Raw genomic sequence first — 20,995 nt, 5'->3', positions numbered from 1 at the left:
TATATATATTCAAAAAGTAATGACCGGAGGCTATTAGTTGAGCTCCGATCATCCCTAATACCCCTAATCACTCATGTACTATATCCTATACAAGGGGGGATTCGAACCTTAGACCAGAGGGGACTTACACCGCTGAATCAAATGCTCTGCCAACTAACTTGAGAGCACAACGCATCATGTATGCATGTGTGTGTGTGTATCGGGGCCATTTTAGATGATTAATGATTAATTAAAAATATTTTTTTTTCATGCTTGTAATCTAAGTAAAATGCATGATTATAACTACATAGGCAAGTAGACGAATCATGCTTTGAAAATCGAACCGACCAATGCCACCAGAGAAAGAAGCGAAGCTTGCCGACTCAAATGCGAAAAACTGAAACCCACAGTTTAAAAATTCATTTTTTATGACCTGGTGATCGTGTGCTATTGCCCGGTCTCCGCCCATGCCCTGAGAAACAAATTAGTCTAATACATGCGGACAAAAAATTATTCGGAATGCTTAATGCTGAAAAATTATGGGTGGGTTATTGATTGTTAAAAATTCCAATCTGAACTGATACTATATTATGTCATGTGAGGAGCTATATATACTGAAGCGAATAGCCTCTGAAACTAGGATATGAGTGGGAAGTAGAATAGGTAGTTGTATAGACTAATTTGAATCTATCAGCACTACAAAATCTACCTTTCGTGAATCATATTTAAGAAATAAAGTATAAAATATTACAGAGAAAGAAAGAGAGAGTGAGGGAATTGTGTTTGATTAGTCTTTATTGTAGAAATAATCTTTATATGTATAGACAAATGAGGTGTAATAGAGGAAGTTATATTTATGCCCCTATTTTAAGTAAAATTGTACAAATTATTCTAGGTATCTCACCATTCTGGGCCCAGTTTTGCTGCTCTCGGGCTCGGGCGGCTAGGCTTGGTAGGACTTTGTTGAGCTTTTCTGGTCAACTGGATCCGGTGGGCGCTATGGGTCAGGCTGCCTTCTATTAGTTAGATGTCGGTAGAGCCGATCGAGTAAGTCTTGCCTATCGATTGGCATAATGGTCGTCAACCCTTGATTCTCTAGCAGAGTGAAGCTAGGTTGTTGGGCGAAAGATGAATTGTTGTAATCCGACAGGTAGCTTGTTCTTCGACGAAGAGATCTTGGGGGAAGGGTGTTGGTCGTTCCCAGTGTAGTCATAAGATCTGAGGTATTGGCCTCTTCTTCGGGCTTGATTTCATCGAAGTGTTATGTTTAGGTGATCATTTACCTTATGACTAGGTGAGTCATCCAACTCGTGCCATACATTCATATTTATGATAATTGGCTATAAGTTTTGCTCATCTAGTCAGACATTTGGGTCCCCCACTTCTTCTACCAGCCAGTCTAACATTTAATATTTCTTTTGTCTTATGGACCGTTGGATCTCTTCGAGATTCGTGCTGACATGATTTTTTTTTTTTACATATTTAGTTTTATGATTTTCTTGTTTTTTGAAAATTGTGCTGCGAAAGAAAACAATAAAATTTAATGCATAATAATAAATATCATTTATAACTATTCAATGATTTAATAATTAAACTCGTTGTATTTCTATGCCCAAATTTAATATTATTCAATTCTATAAATAATTGAGCACTTTGAACAAGAGAAATCTAGAGCTAAATATAATGTAGTTTTAGGATTACTAAGACCATATGATATTATTTAAGAAAAAAAAAAATCAAATAGTCAAGGTGGAACTCTTTAACTCATTTATGTCAAAAAAATGAAGAGGATGTCTACGCTTGAACTATAGAAATGTTTTTTTTTTCGCTTTCATGTATTCAAAAGGATTTCAAAAAAGAGAATTTTAGTACTCTAAAAATACCAAAAGCTATGCATACTTGCTATTGATTCACATCCTTGATCAGTGTCAAATTCCCCCATTGATCAACACTAATGCCCATCTTCGATGCCACAAATTGTCGATGCCTGTTATTGATTGCTATTGACACTTGGTTTGTCATCATTTGATATCATCTATCACTAACATAACAAATTGTCGATACTCGCCTTCAATTGTCACCAAATAATATTGATGTTCATTTTCCATCACAACCTGACATTGAATGATATCCAGATCCACCCTTGTTTCCTTGTCATGTAATACATCCCCTCTAAAAGACAAAAAAAGTGTGGGTTTTGTAACTTATAGCTGATTAATTTCAACAGAGCTTTTCTCTATGATTTTTCATTTCAGGTTTTCCTTAAAAATTTATGTAGATTTGTGAGTCATGGTCTACTTTATATTTGTTCATTCTAAACTTTCATAAATTAAGCAAGTCTATAAAGTCATTCAAAAATGTTGTGTATATTTTATCTTGCAACACTTGATCTTTAGATTTTATTAATTAGATATATTAAAAATCATGTGATCTAATTTGTAAAAGCTGACTGCAAAGCTAAATTGATTTCTCTCATGCTTTTTTAAAATGTAAAACAATTTTAACTTGGGTCAGTCAACAGTGTAACTAAATCATGGTAGCTCTTGCCTTTACTTGTTGAGATCTATTTTTAATTTAGAGATCTAATTGTAAATAAAAAATATAAAAGTAATTTAGAAATTTATTTATAAAATATTGTAAGGCCTCCTAAAGAATTGATGCATATAATAATTTTTCAAGAGCAATCTATTTTTTATGGTACAAAAACTAACCTAGCAGCTAGCCCTCGTCGTACTGTCAGCAGCGATAGAGCTCGCTGGAATTTGCAGACGAGATCGACATCTACATCACCGCGAAGGTTTACCGCGAGAGAAAGGAGCGGAGCAGGACTTTGCTTTTGTTTGTACATAGTAAAGTTTGGTGGTTGCCTTATGAAAGAATTGTGTTCGGGATGTTAGGGGACGGAGATAATAGCAAATCATTAGAACTTCTGGGAAAGATAGATTTTGAAGTTTTGAAAGTTTTGGTTGGGCTCATACATGAAGTTGGTGTGTCGACGAGAGCAACTATCTCAACACGTGTTCTAGCTTAGTCGAGTGAACTTCCAGGAATGCAAACAACATTGGCTGCCTCGAGTTCAGGTATGACAGGTGCTCGGGGGAGACCCACAGGTGCTACAACTGTGGAGAAGTGGGACACTTAAGCAGGGCCTGTCAAAAGCCACCCGAGGAGCGAGAGACAAGTGGATATGGACAGTTTAGAGGTCGCGACTATAGTCGTGGAGGCCAAAGAGGTGGAAGAGAGGGGTACCGGATAAATTTAATGGTAGCGGAGGACAAAAAAGAGACAGAGGTAACCTTTAACGATAAGGATTACGAGCTCTTTGGGATGTTGAAGAGGAAGCAGAGAGGGACAGGTGATATGACTGAGAATGCATCCACCTTATCGTCGTTCAAGGGCAACACTACAACTTATGCTCACTCAACCAAAAGTACTCGTGATACACATGTTCTTGCCTCTATATCAACTACAAGAGCACCAGAATGGATGCAGATCTTGGTGTATCTCAGCATGTGATAGGTAACCCTAGAGAATTCTCTTCTTATACTCATCTAGCAGTTCTAGAGAGCATTCAGACTGCTAATAGTATAATACAACTTGTGGTCAGTAAGGGTACGATTTATGATTTTGTTTAATGTTTTGCATGCTCCCTCCTTTCCACTGAACATTTTATCCATTAGTGCTATTATTCTTCAACAAAAATGTATTGTCTAATTTGATATTCCTAGGGTGATCTTTCAAGAGAAGGAGACTGACCAAAACTTGGGACTGACACGTGGTATATTGAACTCTGATAAATTGATAGAGAGGGGATGGACTCAGCCTTGACATTTATGGTTGAGAATGCTAGAGTAGAAGGATCTGAGTGGAGTGTGGAGAATGTATTATTGCTACATCACAGGCAGCTAACACACTCTTCACTCACTCTATTGAGTTGTTTGTATCCATGCTTGTATGAAAAGGCAAATAAGGAAAAACTAGTGTGTGATGTTTGTGAGTTTGACAAGCTCACTAGGTAATCTTATGTCAGTTATGGGAACAGGAGCTCTAGTGTTTCATTTGATACATTATGATGTATGGGGATTTTGTTCTACAACTTCGATGAATAGTTATAGAAATTTTGATGTTCATTGATTGTTTTTCTCGTCTTACTTGACTGTATCTAATGAGGAACAAAAGTGATGCACTTGCTTGCTTAGATACTTTCACAGAGCGATTTAAACTCAATATGGTGCAGTTGTGAATGTATTGAGATTTGATAATGAGATAGAGTATACCACTAAAATGTCTGAGGAGTACTTGTCAATTTAAGGGATAGAGCATCAAACCACATACACATCGACACAAATAAAATAGCACACTAGAAGAATATAACTTTTCTAAATGTAGCTCGAAGCATAATGATCTCGATGAATGTCTCAAAGCACTTGTGGGGGCAAACAATTTAACATTTGCTCTATTGGTCAATAGAATGCTCTCAAGAGTGTTGATGTGGCAATCTTCTTGAGAGTTGTTGAAAGGAGATAATGACGGGGTTCTTCCATTGAAGCTATTTGATTATGTATGTTTTGTGAAGGACATTTGACAATCAGTAGGGAAGTTAGATTCCAGAGCTATTAAATGTGTTTTTGTGGGTTATTCTGTTATTCAGAAGGGATATGTTTATCGGAGCCCAATTGAGAGGAGTTTATTTGTGAGTATGGATATGAAATTTAGAGAATCAGAACCATATTATTCCTTGGAGGTGATCTCACTCTTCGGTGACTTGCCATATATTGGAGGTATGAGGCGAGAGGGGGAGAGTAGTGATGGCAAGGGATTAATACATGTGAGAACGATGCCTTGTCCCGTTGTGTGGGAAGAATCTGCTAATGAAGGGTTAGACAATGAGAATAATAAAGCTGAGTAAGAACCGAATAATGAGAAAATTGAGCCCAAAGGTTGTGGAATTCAAGCTTAAGGGGAGCTAAGAGTGCATACAAAGAGGAGGAGATAGAAAGAGGGAACAGTGTCCGTCATGCCACTCATGCCATCACAAAGTCCTTATACCAGTCTACCCCAACTCATGATACACTTGTACCATCCACCTTAGAATCAAATTGCACAGGTTATATGATTCCTGACTCTTCTCCTCCCACTCCCATGACTTTAAGCATGACCTCTTGCAACGATGTGGGGGTCATTTTTTTTTATCGTTTTGGTTTCTCACATGATATTTCTCAGTTTTTCTCATACTCTAGCATATCAACTGTATACAAAGCATTCATTGCATCTATGGGCACTGTCTCTATTCCCATGTGTTGGCAGGTAGCTAAGGAGGATCCAAAGTGGAAGACTATCATGCTGAAGGAACTTGGTGCTCTCAGGAAGAATAAGATGTGGCAGCTTGCATTGCTGCCAACAGAGAAAAATGTAGTTGGGTGCAAATAGGTCTTCACAGTGAAGTAGATCTCAAAAGAAAAAATTGATCGCTACAAAGCACAGTTGGTGGATAAAAGATATAGTCATACGTATGTCATCGACTAAGAGGAGACATTTGCACCAACTGGATGTGAAAAATGTGTTTCTTCATAGTGATCTACTAGAGGTGTACATGGAAATACCCCCGAGCTTTGATACAAACAAAACAATGGGCAAGGTATGTAGACTGAAGAAGTCACTATACGGTTTGAAATAGTCTCCTCGAGCATGGTTTGATAGATTTATGAGGGCAATGGTAAGTATGGACTATCAGCAGATCAATGCTGACCACACAGTGTTCATTCAAAGAAATGATGGTCGCACCACTATACTTGTTGTGTATGTGGATGATATGATAGTTACTGTTGATGATGAGGGAGATATTGCGCAACTAAAGTCAAGATTGGGCAAAGAGTTTGAGATGAACCTGGGACAACTTAGATGCTTCTTTGGAATTGAGGTGGCTCGTGGTGCAAAGACGATTATCCTATCTCAGATGAAGTATGTGCTAGACTTAGTCATAGAGACAAGCGTGTTGGGATGCAAGTTTACAACTTCACTTATTGATTAGAAGGAAAAGTTAAGTGCAGAGGCGAGAGAGCCAGTTTATCGAGAGAGGTACCAGAGGTTGGTAGGTTGTTTCATCTATTTGAGTAACACTCGTCTCGACATATCATTTGCAATAAGTGTGGTGAGTCATTACATGCATGATCCAAGGAAGGGCCACACAAACGTTGTATATCAGATTCTGAAGTACCTGAAAAGTGCACCTTGGAAGGGGTTGATCTTCGTAGGAAGAATGAACATGTGAGCATTGAGGGTTATTATGGCTCTAACTGGGGGAGTTGTCTTGATGATAGGAGGTCCACATCTGGATACTACATGTTTGTAGGTGGTAACTTGGTTTCTTGGAAGAGTAAAAAGCAGCCGATAGTAGCGAGCTCAACAACAGAGACAGAATATAGGGCCATGGCCTTAGGAGTTGCTGAGATGATGTGGCTGAAAACCTTATTGGTAGAGCTCAAGACAGATCAAGGAGCTTAAATGAAGTTGTGGTGCAACAACAAGTCAGCAATCAACATTGTCAACAACTCGGTGCAACACAATAGAACCAAACATGCGAAGATTGATAGGTTTTTCATCAAGAAAAAGTTGAATAACGAACTAGTGGAGCTGTATCATGTAGCCACTAATGAGCAAGTGGTTGACCGTCTCACAAAAGAACTTAGCTCATTAGATTTGTCAAGTTATGTGACAAGAAGGGATTAGTAGATATATTTTGCCCATCTTGAGAGGTAGTGTTGAGATTTGTATCTAGTTTAAAGTCCTAATTGTAAATAGAAAATATAGAAGAAGTCTAGATAGTTATTTGTAAATTGTTGTAAGGCCCTATATAAGCCCAAGCTATTGATGAATAGAACAAGTGTTCAAGAGCAATAAATTCTTTATCAATCATACTCAGCTCAAAGAATTTCTCATTTACCAAACTTGACAACCTAATGTTTCAAGCCTAAGACAACTCTAATTTGAACTGTTACCTCACAAGTTGGCTTGTTTATAAAACATTAATATAAAATATTCTAAACAAAAGCTTTCAAGAATTTGAGTACGAAGTTCTTTAAAACATTTAACATGTATAGCCTAACCCAACTAGACTTTGTCTTCTTAGCGTGTTAATATATTGCAATTAAATAATTGTCATCCCACATATGGCTGTAGACACATGAGGTGTCAATGTGCTATAAATATTATCGAGAATAACAACAACAAAGAAAAGAAAAACAATGTCAGACAATTTCTATTATTGAGGCTCAATATTATTTAAATCAACATGTATACTCTTTTCAATTCATGCCTATCCTTTGTTTCACCTCGCTAGTAATGTAGCTTAGCAGATATAATTGGGAAAATTTTACAAATCAGAAATATACATAATAATTTTAGACCAAATTTACAGTGTCAGGCCACATAATCATGGTTCATGCCGAAAATAAATAAATAAATAAATAAATAAAAGGCTTCCATTGTCATCCAAAGTTGGGATCTTCTCACTTTACCAGAAGAAATAGAAGGCATTTCACCTGTAATATTTGAAAAACAGCTCAGTTTTTGCTAAAAATCAATAACTGGTGAACATTCTTATTTCCTTTGATGCTATGATCAATCAATGATTTCACTTTCTTAAGAAGAAAAAACCAAAAGAAAAATCTCTACGAAACTAAACATTTTCTATGATTTTGTAACTTTTCATAAACTATATGAGCCTCATCTTGCACTCATTGCATTGATTCTAAGAAATTGTTAAGAAAAAATCTACATAATATCAGGTTCTACTGCAGGGACGAGATTCTGACAATTGTGATCACAAGGATAAGGGCAGTCAACTTCTTTGGCAATTCCTCTCCCAAAGTACCAATCACCAACAGCATCTGCAATAGTCTGAACAAAAGAAGGATCAGTAATCTGATAATTTACAGTTGAGTCTTGAAATATCTCAATAGTTTTGTTCATGTAATGCTGCATTTAAAAGAAATATGGAGAGAAACTTCTAAATAAGTTTCATTTGCAGTTCCAAAAGAAATTTCAGTTTTAACAGTTTTATCAGTTTCAGTTTTGGACACTTTTGATGGTATCATTGTTTTACTTTAAGGCCTGAAAACTCGAGACCATTCAAAATCAAATCGAAGTCAATGAAACTTAGAATCGAGGTACAATTGCATACCTTATTATGTATTCTTGGAGAATCTTCAGCATACCATGAGTCCTGCACTTCACTCTGGCCATGTGTGAAGCAGGAGTTTATAAACATTCCTTCAATCCCTGAGGTTTCAAACGCTGCAAGTGCTGTCAGCATTTTATTCCTGAATCCTGCAACAACGATAGCTTGGTTTAAGAACAGCAATGTTGCGTTCTTATGAGGATTTATAATAAATTGGATGCAATTCTTGAACCAAACTTTTACCATATTATCAATATCCTCACATCTGATTTCATTAGTGATTACAAAACCAAATATTAAATCATGACAATTCACTGTTAAACTGCAAATTTTCTTATTTCATTTTATCTAAATAACTTCAGTGTTAAAAAACACCGGCAAAGAAGACAATATAAGAGAATTAGAACCGGTGTATTTACATATCTAACACATAAACTTCAATTTTTACATAAATGCCACCTTGCCTATGCATGAAAAGGTGCATTTCACATTTTAGAAGTTAAAATACTGGTATTTTTTATGTGGTAGGAAAGATTTGTGTATGGAATTACTGTAAAAACCAAACTTTATGTGTCAAAAGGTGCATTTCACAATTTAGAAAGTTAAAATACTGGTATTTGTCATGTGGTAGGAAAGATTTATGTATGGAATTACTGTAAAAACCAAACTTTATGTGTTACAGATGTTAATACATAGGTATTGGGTGGTACGTATGTAAATGCCCCAAGAGAAAAGAATAAACAGAATTGTTCACCTTGAAGAATGCTAATCTGGTTTGGAGTACATGATGCTGGATCTAACTTACAAGGATTCCACTGTCCCGATGGATCGGCCGAAGGCGGTACAAATATGTGGTGAAACTGTTTAGCATGAAGAGCTCATTAAAATTCTCATGTTGAAAATAGACCATTAAATCACTGACATAACAAAAAACTTTTCTAACTCTTCATCACTCCTCACCTGATACACATCATAAGCAGAGTTCAAAATGAAGAAAGGATTTCGGATGTAAGGAAGATTATATTGAGGAAAGAAACACTGCATTGACAGATGAGCAATATCAGCCATTCTGAAATTTTCAACTTTTTACTATTTTCTACTTGTAAAGGGATATCAACCTGACTGGGGAAGTAATGAGAGGCCAAGCAAGCATTGTTCAAGTTGTTCTGTATTCCCTACAGCATTAACTTCATGTTGGTAGGGCAGTAGAGGTCTCATGTACTCAAATCTATGATTTGATTTTCGCGTATCATTTTATAATATAAATGGAAGATAGAAACAGACCTGAACATTAACCACACCTTTGAAAAAGGTTCTTATGGTGTCATTGCCAGTTATGTCTTTTCTGAGAATTTGAAGAGTAAGGATTAGGATGCCGTAATAAACATGAAATAAGGATTTAGTGAACCAGTATGAGGATTACACATCAAGGAAGAATCCAGCGTCGCTCATGCATTTTATGATAACAGATGCTGGGAGCATCTGAGAGAGAGAATCACAGTGAAGGAAGGCAGCAAGTCCACCTGCGGAGGATCCTGAAAGCAATGCCTGAAGTATTGGAAGATGATTTACAGAAAAACAATCAGTAATTAGTAAGTTGAAATAATAGCATGAAAGTTAAAACTTGTCTGCCAAGTTGGTTGTAGCATCTGTAGTTCACCAGAGAGGAGGATTGTGCTTTTATTTTGCAAATAAATGTTTCTTAGCATTGAAGTGTGTGGCAGGCTGAAAGCTGGCAGAGAGATGAGGGCCACTTGACAAGACCAATATTTTGAATTTTTTTTTCGGAGTTGCAAAGAAAAATTGTAGAATACTGAGGGTCATAAACATTTCATGTGCTTCTTCTGCATATGGGTGTGGGGACGTGGGGTTGGGAGTGAGTGGACAATTAGGCATTAAATTACCTTTTGCCTATTTGCAGCACTTTTTCACTTTTGCTTTTCTTTCCTGTGAGATGTTTCCTTTCACTTTTGAAATTTTTTTAATCATGGTAGTGGGTACATGCTATTGAAATATTTTTTTTTATTCAATTCCTATGATGTTTTGAGTTTCATACTTCAACATAAATTTTTTTTTTTAATCATAAGTGATGAATCATAAAATATTTGGCTTGAACCCATCACTTCAAAAAAAAGAGACTCTCTAACTAACTAGTAGGCCATGAAATATTTTAATCATCCTAAATTATTATTTATCATGAATTTTGTCAACCCATTGCTCAATGAACAAATGATGAAAAGAAAAAAGATGAGTAGAGAATAAGCAAAATTCTAAGTGTTTGTTTTAAGTTTGGATAATCCAATTAGCAAAATAGCAAAGTTAAAATACACTTCTTATAGAAGGTGTTGTTAAAATTAATGTATGGTAATACTAAAAAATAATAAATTGAAATAAAGTTGTATAAAAATGATTATAAGTATAACCCTTATTAACTGTTATCAAAAGAAAAAAAAATATTTTAAGAATTTGGTTTTTGAAATATACTTGATTTGAGGGATATGCCTCTATATCCTTATCCTTCTTTTCTTTAATCGTTCTCTCATATGCTTATAAGCCCAGAAAGTGTATTAATAAGTAGATAAAAAAGATTTTCCTCACAACATAATTTAAAAGTAGAATCATACTAACCTTAGCCATCATGCCTCTCCCCATCTTCAACTAACCCAACAACACTCACTCATTTTTTATCATTGCTCAAATCCCCTTTGGTTGCACCTAACTACGTTCAGTAGATCATACATAGTAGAACACATCTTTAGTCACACATGCAAAGCTCACCCATATTCAAATCATTATATCTTCATCCCCTCGGTCACACATCCTCTTTGGTTGCATGCTCATGGGTTTGGTCGCCCACGCTAGGCAAATTGGCCGACCGACCCTAATTGGCTCGTACACACGTCTATTGATTGGCCAATCATGTGTGTGATTTTTATGTTTCAAGCCACACATTACACATTGCCTCAACCGACCTCCCAGGTTCAGTCAGCACAACATTTTTCCTTGACCGACCACCCCAGCTTACTCGACAATACACTTTGCCTCAATCAGCGGCCCTAGACCAGCCAGCATTACAATTTGCCTCGATTGACCACCTAGGCTCGATCGGCATTACAATTTGCCTCGACCAGCCACCCTAACCTAGTAAGTATTATATTTTACATCGACCGGCGCCCCGCTCCTGTTGGCATAAAACTTTGCCTCGACCGGCCACACAGTCTGTTTGGTCTAACCGGCCACCCAGCCTTGGTTGACTGATCACTTTGCTCCAATCAACCACCCTGACCCATTCAACCTATCATTTCAGTTTGACCGATCGCCCCAGCCCGGTTGGCCAATCACTTTGGTCCAATTGGCCACCTTATCCTGCTGAGTCTATTGGCTATGTTGCTCCGGGTTGACTAACCCGGTTGACCCAGTGGTTCGAACAACCAAATTCACTTGCTCGTTGTATGTTTTGCATGCACATTAGTATTGCTTGCATGATATTTTGCATAATCATCATCACATTCTCAAGTTACATTTTGAGTGTTCATTCATATATTCACCCCACTTGGATGATTCTTTCCAATGAGAATCATCATTCTCTTGTGTTAATGCTCTTCCAGTAAACTCTCTAACTTGGGCAAATGTCTTCACGACATGCCTGCTCCTTTTGAGCCAATGCCTTCCCAATACACTCACCACTTGAGTTAATGCCCCCTTGTGGTACACCCGTTCCTTCGTCCAACTACCTCCACGACTCACCCACTCTTTCGGGCCACTGCCTCCACGACTCACCCATCATTCGGGCCACTGCCTCAACGACACGCGCCCCTTCTAGGCCACTTCTTCCAAGACACGTGCCCCTTTTAGGCCACTTCTTCCAAGACACGCCCATCCTTCAAGCCGATGCTTCCACAACATGTCCACCCTTTCAGATCACTGCCTCCATCGCACACCCATCCTTCAGCTTGTTGTCTTCATGACATGCCCCACCCTTTCTGGTCACTGTCTTCAAGTCACACCCATCCTTTGGCCCACTGCCTCCACAACACACCCACCCTCCATGGAACACCCGTTCTTCGGATCACTGCTTCAACGACACACGCACCCCCCTTCCAGGCCACTGCTTCCACGACACACAAATTCCTTTAAGTCGTACCTCCACAATACACCCATTTCTGAGTCACTGCCTCCAAAAAATACTCATCATCACTTTTAGCATATGTTTTTTTTGCATTTGCATTTGTATGTGTATGCATGCATGGATAGTAAGCCAGGTTCGATAAGCGAGTGACCCTTTTTGGTTGCTATGTCATAACGAACATTGCAAGTGAAAGAATCAAGATTGACACGAGTATGAGTGTGCTAAGGATCAAATGGATCTAACTCGTGTCATCTTGCATGTTACGGGTATGTATTTAATAGCCCTCATTTTAAAACTAAAAAAATATATTATTTTATTTATGACATCCACCGTAATTTTAAAATTATGCATGTAGTAAGTTGTGCCATATGTAAGGCGAACCTTTGTTCAAAATCCATCATAGGTAATGCCCTTTAGATCCTTTGGATCTTTAGGACAGGACGGTATGACGACCCCTTCAAAGTCATACATACCCGGAGATTTACCCTGAGCACTTAAATTTTAGTTATGACACATTCTCGTTAAATGGTGTGCTAGGCTAGGGCTAGAGTGCTTGGTAGTGTTTTTAATGCCTCTGACTATTGTTCTAGCCAAGCATCACTTTTGTGCGTTTTGGGACGCCTCTGACTATTGTTCTATGTTGATTTGATTGTTCTAGCCAAGCATCACTTTTGTGCGTTTTGGTGTGGTTGCATGTTTGATATGCATGGCAGCATAATAAAACATTCTTTTACAAGGAGCTGTGACTATATATATGCACACACACATGTACCATTAAGGAGGAGCATGTAATGATTTATACCAACTCTTTGCTTTCAGGTGTTATTTAGCTCCCCCGACAAAAAGAGCATGACTTAGATACAATTTCATAAGTTAACCCATGCTAACAATCTTATTCACGTTGAGCCTTTATTTTCCCATTCCAATGTATTTGATAATCCCTAAGCTGAGTTTGTATCAAAGATAAGGTACAGGCATGAGTTTTGAGGTGGAGCAACAACTCGTATCCCGTACCTTATGTTTGAATCTTATATTTTTGTATAGATCTAGGACCAGACATGTATATGTAGAGTCCGATTGTCTTTCCTCTTTTTCCTGAGATATATCGTCGACCCAACGACATTAGCTATACTAACAAAGATGTATATCTCATGGCTATACTAACAAAGATGTATGAGAAGCCCTTGGCTTCAAATACAATTTTTCTGATGAAGAGATTGTTTCATATGAAAATCTTGGAAGGTAGTTCAATGGTTGAATATTTGAATAATTTTAACACTATAACAAACTAGTTGTGTTCGATGAGCATCAAATTCGATGACGAGGTCAGAGCACTGTTAATTCTTGGAAAATTGTCAGATAGTTGGGATGAACAAGTTGTGTCGATAAGTAACTTTTCAAGTGGTATGAAACTAAACTTTAATGATTTTGTGAGGTTAGTATTGAATGAAGAAGTCCTCAAGAAGGGGAGTGGTAAAATTTTAAATTCTTCTTTAAATGTTGAGACGAAGGAATGAATCTGAATAGAAATATAGATAGGGACATATTCAATAAGATTTAAGGCTATCCCCGATCACTCTCTATCAAAATTTCTTGATAGTAACAAAATTTTGATTAATCTAAGCTCATTAAGAAACTAACGTCTTATTAAAAATAATATTACATTTACACACAAAATAATCTCATACCATGCCAGTAAGGTTATAACTCGAATCATTTGTCTATATTAATTGGTCAGCCAGCTCGACAAAAAAAGTAGTTACAAACGAAGCCCTCTAAATGAGTAATTTGGCCATATTGGTTTTGATGCATGTTGGAAGGTCCGCAATAATATAATAATGAATTATTATCTTAGCATTTTGTGAGACTTCAAATAATATAATAATGAATTATTATCTTAGCATTTTGTGAGACTTCAACACACACTCGGATAATAAAAAAGATATAAACAGAAGAAGACGCCTCAATTTTTTTGTGAAAAATCCCGAAAAAAGGAAAATATCATAGGGCTAAGCCCGGTTGAAATAATCCACTATGAATGGTGATTACACATGTCGACTCTTCTCCTTAATTAGAGAATATGAAGTTACAAAGATGATTATTATAAAAGTACAATAGTGATTCATCGATAATAGTCGTATTCTAACTATAATGAATGCAGTTCTTGATGATAATAGGTTGTAAAGGTCATATTCGATTGCTATGGAGGCAGTAGTCTGTCGTCAATGTTGTAGACAATGGTCATAGAACCATCTTGTTGTACATGTAATAGTTGAAAGCCATGTTAGTACTTGGTAATGTAGGAAAATAGTTGCTTCAGGAGTGTCGTTTGGCCACAATGGCCATAATAAGAAGCTGCAGAAGTTGTGAGCCACGTAGACCGCAGTTGGCCACATGGGTAATAGTGGTGACATCTTTAGACTGTAGTTGACATTTGTAGGTTGCAGGGGTTAGAGTCAGACGCATCACTAGTTATGAACCACATAGGCTGGAGAGGCCAGAGTCACGAGCTGCACTAATTATGAACCACATATGCTGCAGTTGGTCACATAGGCCATAGTGATGAGTTGTAACAACATCTGTAGGCCTTGAATTCCAGAGTTAGGAGTTGCACGAGCTGTGAATTACATAGGTCATAGTTGGTCACGTAGGTCGTAGTGGTGAGCTGTGGCGATGTCCATAGATCGTGGGGACAGGAGTTGGGAACTGTACAAGCTGTGAACCTTGTAGGCTGTAGTTGGTCACTTAGGTTATAATGGAGAGTCATGATGATTTTTGTATGATGCATGGGTCGGAGTCAGGAGTTGCACGAGCTGTGAATCATATAGGTTAGAACTGGTCATGTAGTGCAAATAGGTGAGTTGTTATGACTTCTGTAGGCCATATGAACCGGGGTCAGGAGTTGCACGAGATGTGAACCACATAGACAGTAGTTGGATACATAGGTCGTAGTGGTGAGCTATGACGACATCCATAGGTTGCGGAGGCCAGAGTCGGGAGCCGAACGAGTTGTGAACTACGTAGGTTGTAATGGGTCGTATAAGATTTAGTTGGTCACGTAGGTCATAATGATGAGTTGTGGCGACGTCCATAGACCACAAAAGCCAAACTTAGGAGCTATAGAAGGTGTGAACCACATAGACTGTAGTGGTGATGTCTGCTGACCGCGAGGGTCGGAGCTGGGAAATGCATGAGCTATGAACCACGTAAGCCTTAGTTGGACATGTAGGCTGTAATGTTGAGCTGTGGCGACCTTCGTGGGTTGCGAGGGCCGAAGTCGGGTGCTGAACGAGGTGTAAGCCATATAGATTGTAGTTGGTCACGTAGGTCATAGTGATTAGATGTGGCGATGTCCGTAGGTCGTAGGGATTGGAGTTGGGAGCTTCATGAGGTGTGTACCACATAAGTCGTAGTTGGTCACATAGGCCGTAGTGGTGAGCTGTGGCGACATTCATGGGCTGCAAGAGCCGGAGTCGAAAGCTAAACAAGCTATGGACCACATAAATTGTAGTTGGTCACGTAGGACGTAGTGGCGAGCTGCGACAATGTTCATATGATTTAGGGAGCAGAGTTGGGAGTTGCACAAGCTGTGAACCATGTAGGTTGTAATTCGTCATGTAAGCTATAGTGGTGTTGTGACGACGTCCGTAGGCTGCGGGTGACTGAGTTAGGATCTACACAAGAAGTGAATCATGTAGGACGTAGTTGGTCACATAGGCCATAGTGGTGAGTTGTGGCAAGATTCGTATGTCTCTAATGTCGGAGCCATGCGCTGCACAAGTTGTGAACCACTTAGGTTATAGTTGACAACGTATGTCATAGTGGTGAGCTAAGACAACGTCCTTAGGCCTCAAAGGTTGAATTCGGGAGCTAAATGAGCTTTGGACCATTTAGGCCGTTGTGGTAAGTTTTGATGACGTTCATATGTCACAAGGGCCTGACTAGAGAGATGCACATGGAGAGCTTTAAGACTCTGAAGATAATCACCATCTTCAGCGTGTATTGTTACACCGTTTTTGTGAGGTTTCGTTGCACTGTAAGTGTGATGCGTTATTACTCTGTAATGTTTGTCGGGGTTCGATAATGCACATTGTGACTTCACAAGGATTTCACTACAAGGAGAAAGTGGCGACCAATGATGTAAACGGCGACGACGACACGCGGAGTTGATCGAAGGGCAATGAGCAATGTTGGCCAGCATTGGCAGAGGCGGTCGCAGTTGGCCCATTAATGCACATTGTGAATTTACAAGGATTTCACTACAAGGAGGAAGTGGCGACCAATGATGTGAATGGCGACGACGACAAGCGGAGTTGATCGAAGGGCAATGAGCAATGTTGGCCAGCATTGGCAGAGGCGGTCGCAGTTGGCCGACGGAGGCGGTAGTTGGAGGTACCAGTGACAGCAGTGGTCGAAGTTGGTTGGAGGCTGCTGCGACATAAGTTAGTTAAAGGGCTTAGGCGATGGTGGAAACTAGAGTTTCCAAGAAGGCAGTCATGACTAGAGTTGGACTGAGGCGGTGGGGGACGGAGTTCGTCGGCGACAACATCGGCCAGTGGCTGAAGTTAGCTTAAGACGACAGTGATCGGAGTTGGCGGGCTGTTTTAGCCAGTGGCTACAGAAACTAAAGTTCAACTGCGGTTTGCAAATGCTGGTGCAGGAGATCGATGATGGGCAGCGGAGGCCGGAAGCGACAGAAGAGGCTGGAGGAAGCAGACAATTGAAGTTGACCAGAGAGGGTTGATGTTGGCGGCCAGCATTGGCCAGCGGCTGTAGGAGTGAGCGATCAATGGTGCTGACGAGGGTGAGCGACTGCAGGTGTAGGAGTCGACGGTTGGTGGTGGTGGCCAGCAGCAGTGGTAGCAACTGGGGCAATGCAGGATGATGAGTTGCAACTCCCTCTTCTGCAAAATCTGATCTTTCATTTTCCTAGACTCCCCCTCTCTTTCTCATGAGGGGAGCACGACACCATTTATAGATTCTAGGATACAAATAAGAAAGAAATATAGACCACTTCAGACAACCCAGAGAGATCCCCTTGATCGGGAAACAATCGATGGACATTTAAGTGCGTTAATAATGTTAGAATTGAGTGATCGTTGGCTCCTTGGTTTCATCTTGTCGCGATGCTTGATTGATTGAAAGCTTGCTAGATTCAGAGTTTGATTGACCCTCCAATTATGCCCAAAAACTTCCAAAAGTGGATATACCTTTATATCATTCTTATTCAGCTTACTTTCACAATTTTTTTTTCTTTTTTCCTTCTCTTGCATGCTTATTTATATTCCCCTAACTTCTATTAATAAGAACCAAATAATGACTTTGGTGTAGTGAAAAAATATAATTAGTTTATTTGGTCATACACAACAAATAAATAGAGGGGGTGTTTAAGATTTGCATAAATAGTTTTGGAATCTCAATCACTACGCAACACAAATGAAAAATTTTTTTTTTCATAAAATCAATCAATATTGTAAGGATATAATCAATTGATTATAATTATGTCAATAATGCAATTTACATACCTTTTGTGCATTCATCAATCCCTTTGGAAGAAGATCATTTATGATTGCCTCCCATATCCTTTTCCCTCTGAAGTGAAGGACTGTTGTCTAAATACCCAAGCTCAATTGATTAGAGAATGCCAAACAAGCACAAGAATAATAAGAGTTAAAGTATTTATTCAAATTTGAAGAGAAATCTTACTCCATTTTTGTATTCTGAATCACCAGCAAAAGAAGCACCATCACAGTAGCGAAGCTTCACTCGATTCCAGTTGTAAAAATCTGTTGTTTAATAAGGCAATGAATTTGTTGGTTTCTTTTAGTATTGATTTTAGATGTGTTTTCATAAAGTTTAAATGTTAGGTCTCTTAGTTAATTACTCTTCATACTAAAAATATTATGTCAAAATTGCAAAATGTCCTAAAATTTTATATAAATTAGGAATTTATCATAACTAATTTGTCAACTACCACACACATTTTCACATTAAAGTAAGTATATAAGAAGAATAAGAGAGAAGAGTAGGATGATGATATAGGGTTATATATAATTATATACCAGGGTTATTGGTGGGATCATCATCAAGGATACCAGAAAAGACCTCTAACTTATTCATATATCGAGTGGATCCACGTCTCGTTTTAGATCTTTCTAGACATGACAATAGATCATTGCACCACCCACCTCCCTATCAATTGAACAAATGTAGCAAATCTTGATTGATTAGCCAAATGACAAAATAGTTAAAAAAATTTTTGTAACTTCAGATAAAAATGTGTTCATAAGTATATTTTTAATAAAAAGAAATATTTTATTTAACATGACTTATACACACCTGATAAAAATGTATTAATTTTTATATGTATGATTTTTATTTTTAGCACAACTAACTTTCATTTTGTTTCATGTGATAATTAAAGAGCAAAAAGTTGGCAAAGATAATGATCTTTAGCAAAAATATGATATTTGTAAAACTAAAAAAAACTCTTACAACCACATTGAAATTATTAAAATTGGGGAGAATGATAGTGTAAATTGAAAAGCAAACTTAATGAAGAATCAATGAGTTTGTCGGTCTATTTCCATGTCTTGAGGCCCACCAAACGAGAGCTTAGGGAATTATAAACTTTTTAAAGTGAGTATCTATAAATGCAAAAATTTATAACTTATATGCACTTGCTTATTTCTTCATTGAATAAGTTCAATGAATTAAGTGGCATACTGTCTTTCAAATCAATTATGGATATAAGAAAGGAAACTTGCTTTTATATGCCTCATAATACTCCAAATTGGTTAAAAATGACATTTTTTTGTTTATTGGAAATTATTCTTGTAATTTCATTTCAGACCAAAATTCCTTCACTATATATAAAAGGAAGTTGAAACACTCACTTAATAGCTACATCTGCTCCTGAACATATTAACTTCAATTGTTCCCCCTAATCCTAGCAACACTTGCTTCTAAAGCAATTGCAGACTGTAATTGATTGATCTAAGCAAAAGTTTAATGGTGACAATCTCTACTTCTATGCCAAAATCTCATTATTGTTATTAGTAATATATGTTTGGTTATTTAGATGTCAAAACATATTCTCTCTGCAAAAAAAAAAAGAAAAAGAAAAAGAAAGATTACCTCAAACTGCAGAAGCCAATTGTTGGCGCCGGCCCCGAATCCTCTATGAAGGTGATATGCGGACGGGCTCCCATCCAAACAAACTGCATCAATAATTTATTCATTTTATACTTGTTCTGATCATTGCCTGTTTCTTTATTACAGTCTTTCTACTGTTACATTACATTCTTCTAAATTCTAATTTCTTCCTGCCCGGCACAATTAATAATAAAAAATGTAACTTTGTAATTCCTTACATTACATTCTTCTAAATTCCACATCTTTCTCCATTGAAAGAGATAGAAAACTTGCCTGCGCCAATGGAAGAAGCTTGACTGACGAGAGTCATGTTAACGAACAGCCTCTGTTCCGTCTTCCCGCTTCTCTCCGGAGTTCGCCGGAGGGATTCCACGATTCCCAAATCAACGCTCAGCAGGACTAGTACCGCCGCCCATATCGCCAAAAACCTCAATTTCCCCATCCACGAATGCCGTTTAGGAAATAGATTAACAGAGACGGAGAGGGAGAAGAAGAAGAAGAAGAAGAAGAAAGAGAGGGGGAGAGGGGAAGGAGCAGCAGAAGAAGAAGAAAGAGAGGGGGAGAGGGGAAGGAGAAAGTTCGTCCATGGGAGAGGAGTTAAGACACTATCAATTGTCAGTTTCTTTTTGTTTCGCTGCGGATGGGATACTGACATCATATCATATCAGACAACGAACGAAATGGAAATAATGAACTTAATTATTGCGCTTCGCGGGACAATTGCGGCTTGGAAACTGAAAAATTGACTTGACTCCGGTTTCGCTTTCCTGAGGTTCTGTTCGGTTGGAATGACTGTCCATATTTGTGAAAAAAAAAAATTATTTTGCTGAAATATTGGAAGATAAATTTCTCTTGAAAAGAATTTGATTTGATGAATAAAGCCTAAAATTCTGAGGAAAGTTGTCGTTTCATGCTGGAAGCAACTGGAGTGCAGGGATTTAAAATAGAAAGAAGAGAACTGTTGGATGTTTGGTTTCCATGTGGGTTGGGGGAGGAGAATCTGTAAGGAATTATTATGGATTTAAGCTTATTATAGGAAACTATTTTCTGGCTTATCATTGCAGCAAAATGTTTCCTGATTTTACTCCGTTAATTTTTCTCTTTCAGGCTCACTGTCATGCCTTGTATAGCTCTGCCATTACTCTATTTGTTCTGGTGTAATTAAAAGACAGCGATGAACGAATCAATGAGGGACAGTTTCCAAATCAGAAGGCTTTATTGTATCAGTGTGATCATTGCGTGTAGATCCAGCTCCATTGCAGGAACATATATTATATTATTATTTAAGGAAGTGTTAATGAGGCCAAATAACAATTAAATTTTGGTTTGGTGTTAAAATCAAGTTAAATTTTGATTTGGTTGGCTCGGACGTTTTATGAAGATTTTGATTAGTTTAGCCGAATTTTTTAATTTTGAACTTCAATTGCATTCAGTTTAGCCAATTTGAGAAATGATCCATTCAAATCGATTGATTGCTCGCCCCTAATTTTAGTGATGAATCGATTGGTGAAAATTCTTTCACACATTCAACATGATAAAATTCTCAATTATCA

The 20,995-nt window shown here is 37.9% G+C and overlaps 2 protein-coding genes across 3 annotated transcripts; one reads left to right on the top strand and one right to left on the bottom strand.

Moving 5' to 3' along the window:
- Positions 1 to 5,692: 5,692 nt before the first annotated feature.
- On the top strand, positions 5,693 to 6,483 carry LOC110030888. The gene is made up of 2 exons (XM_020733900.1): positions 5,693 to 5,940; positions 6,234 to 6,483. The coding sequence occupies exons 1-2, from the start codon at positions 5,693 to 5,695 to the stop codon at positions 6,481 to 6,483; spliced, it is 498 nt and encodes a 165-aa protein (XP_020589559.1).
- A 771-nt stretch (positions 6,484 to 7,254) lies between these two features.
- LOC110029652 (pectin acetylesterase 9) lies at positions 7,255 to 19,936 on the bottom strand. Of its 2 annotated transcripts, XM_020732047.1 has the most exons (13): positions 19,716 to 19,936; positions 19,425 to 19,507; positions 18,350 to 18,479; positions 17,994 to 18,073; positions 17,813 to 17,899; positions 9,582 to 9,706; positions 9,443 to 9,503; positions 9,277 to 9,333; positions 9,119 to 9,196; positions 8,913 to 9,018; positions 8,162 to 8,307; positions 7,794 to 7,878; positions 7,255 to 7,520 (listed from the first exon to the last, which is right to left on the bottom strand). In XM_020732047.1, exons 1-13 carry the CDS (start codon positions 19,882 to 19,884, stop codon positions 7,399 to 7,401), a joined length of 1,329 nt encoding a protein of 442 aa, XP_020587706.1. In that variant the 5' UTR covers positions 19,885 to 19,936; the 3' UTR covers positions 7,255 to 7,398. The 2 variants fall into 2 exon arrangements, with proteins under 2 accessions (XP_020587706.1, XP_020587714.1); XM_020732055.1 differs by having other exon boundaries at positions 7,457 to 7,878.
- Between the last annotated feature and the right edge of the window lie 1,059 nt (positions 19,937 to 20,995).

Source organism: Phalaenopsis equestris, unplaced genomic scaffold, assembly GCF_001263595.1.
Source record: "Phalaenopsis equestris unplaced genomic scaffold, ASM126359v1 Scaffold000002, whole genome shotgun sequence".
NCBI lineage: Eukaryota > Viridiplantae > Streptophyta > Magnoliopsida > Asparagales > Orchidaceae > Phalaenopsis > Phalaenopsis equestris.
The sequence above is the reverse complement of the archived record's forward strand: the minus strand, read 5'-3'. Positions and strand labels throughout refer to the sequence as shown.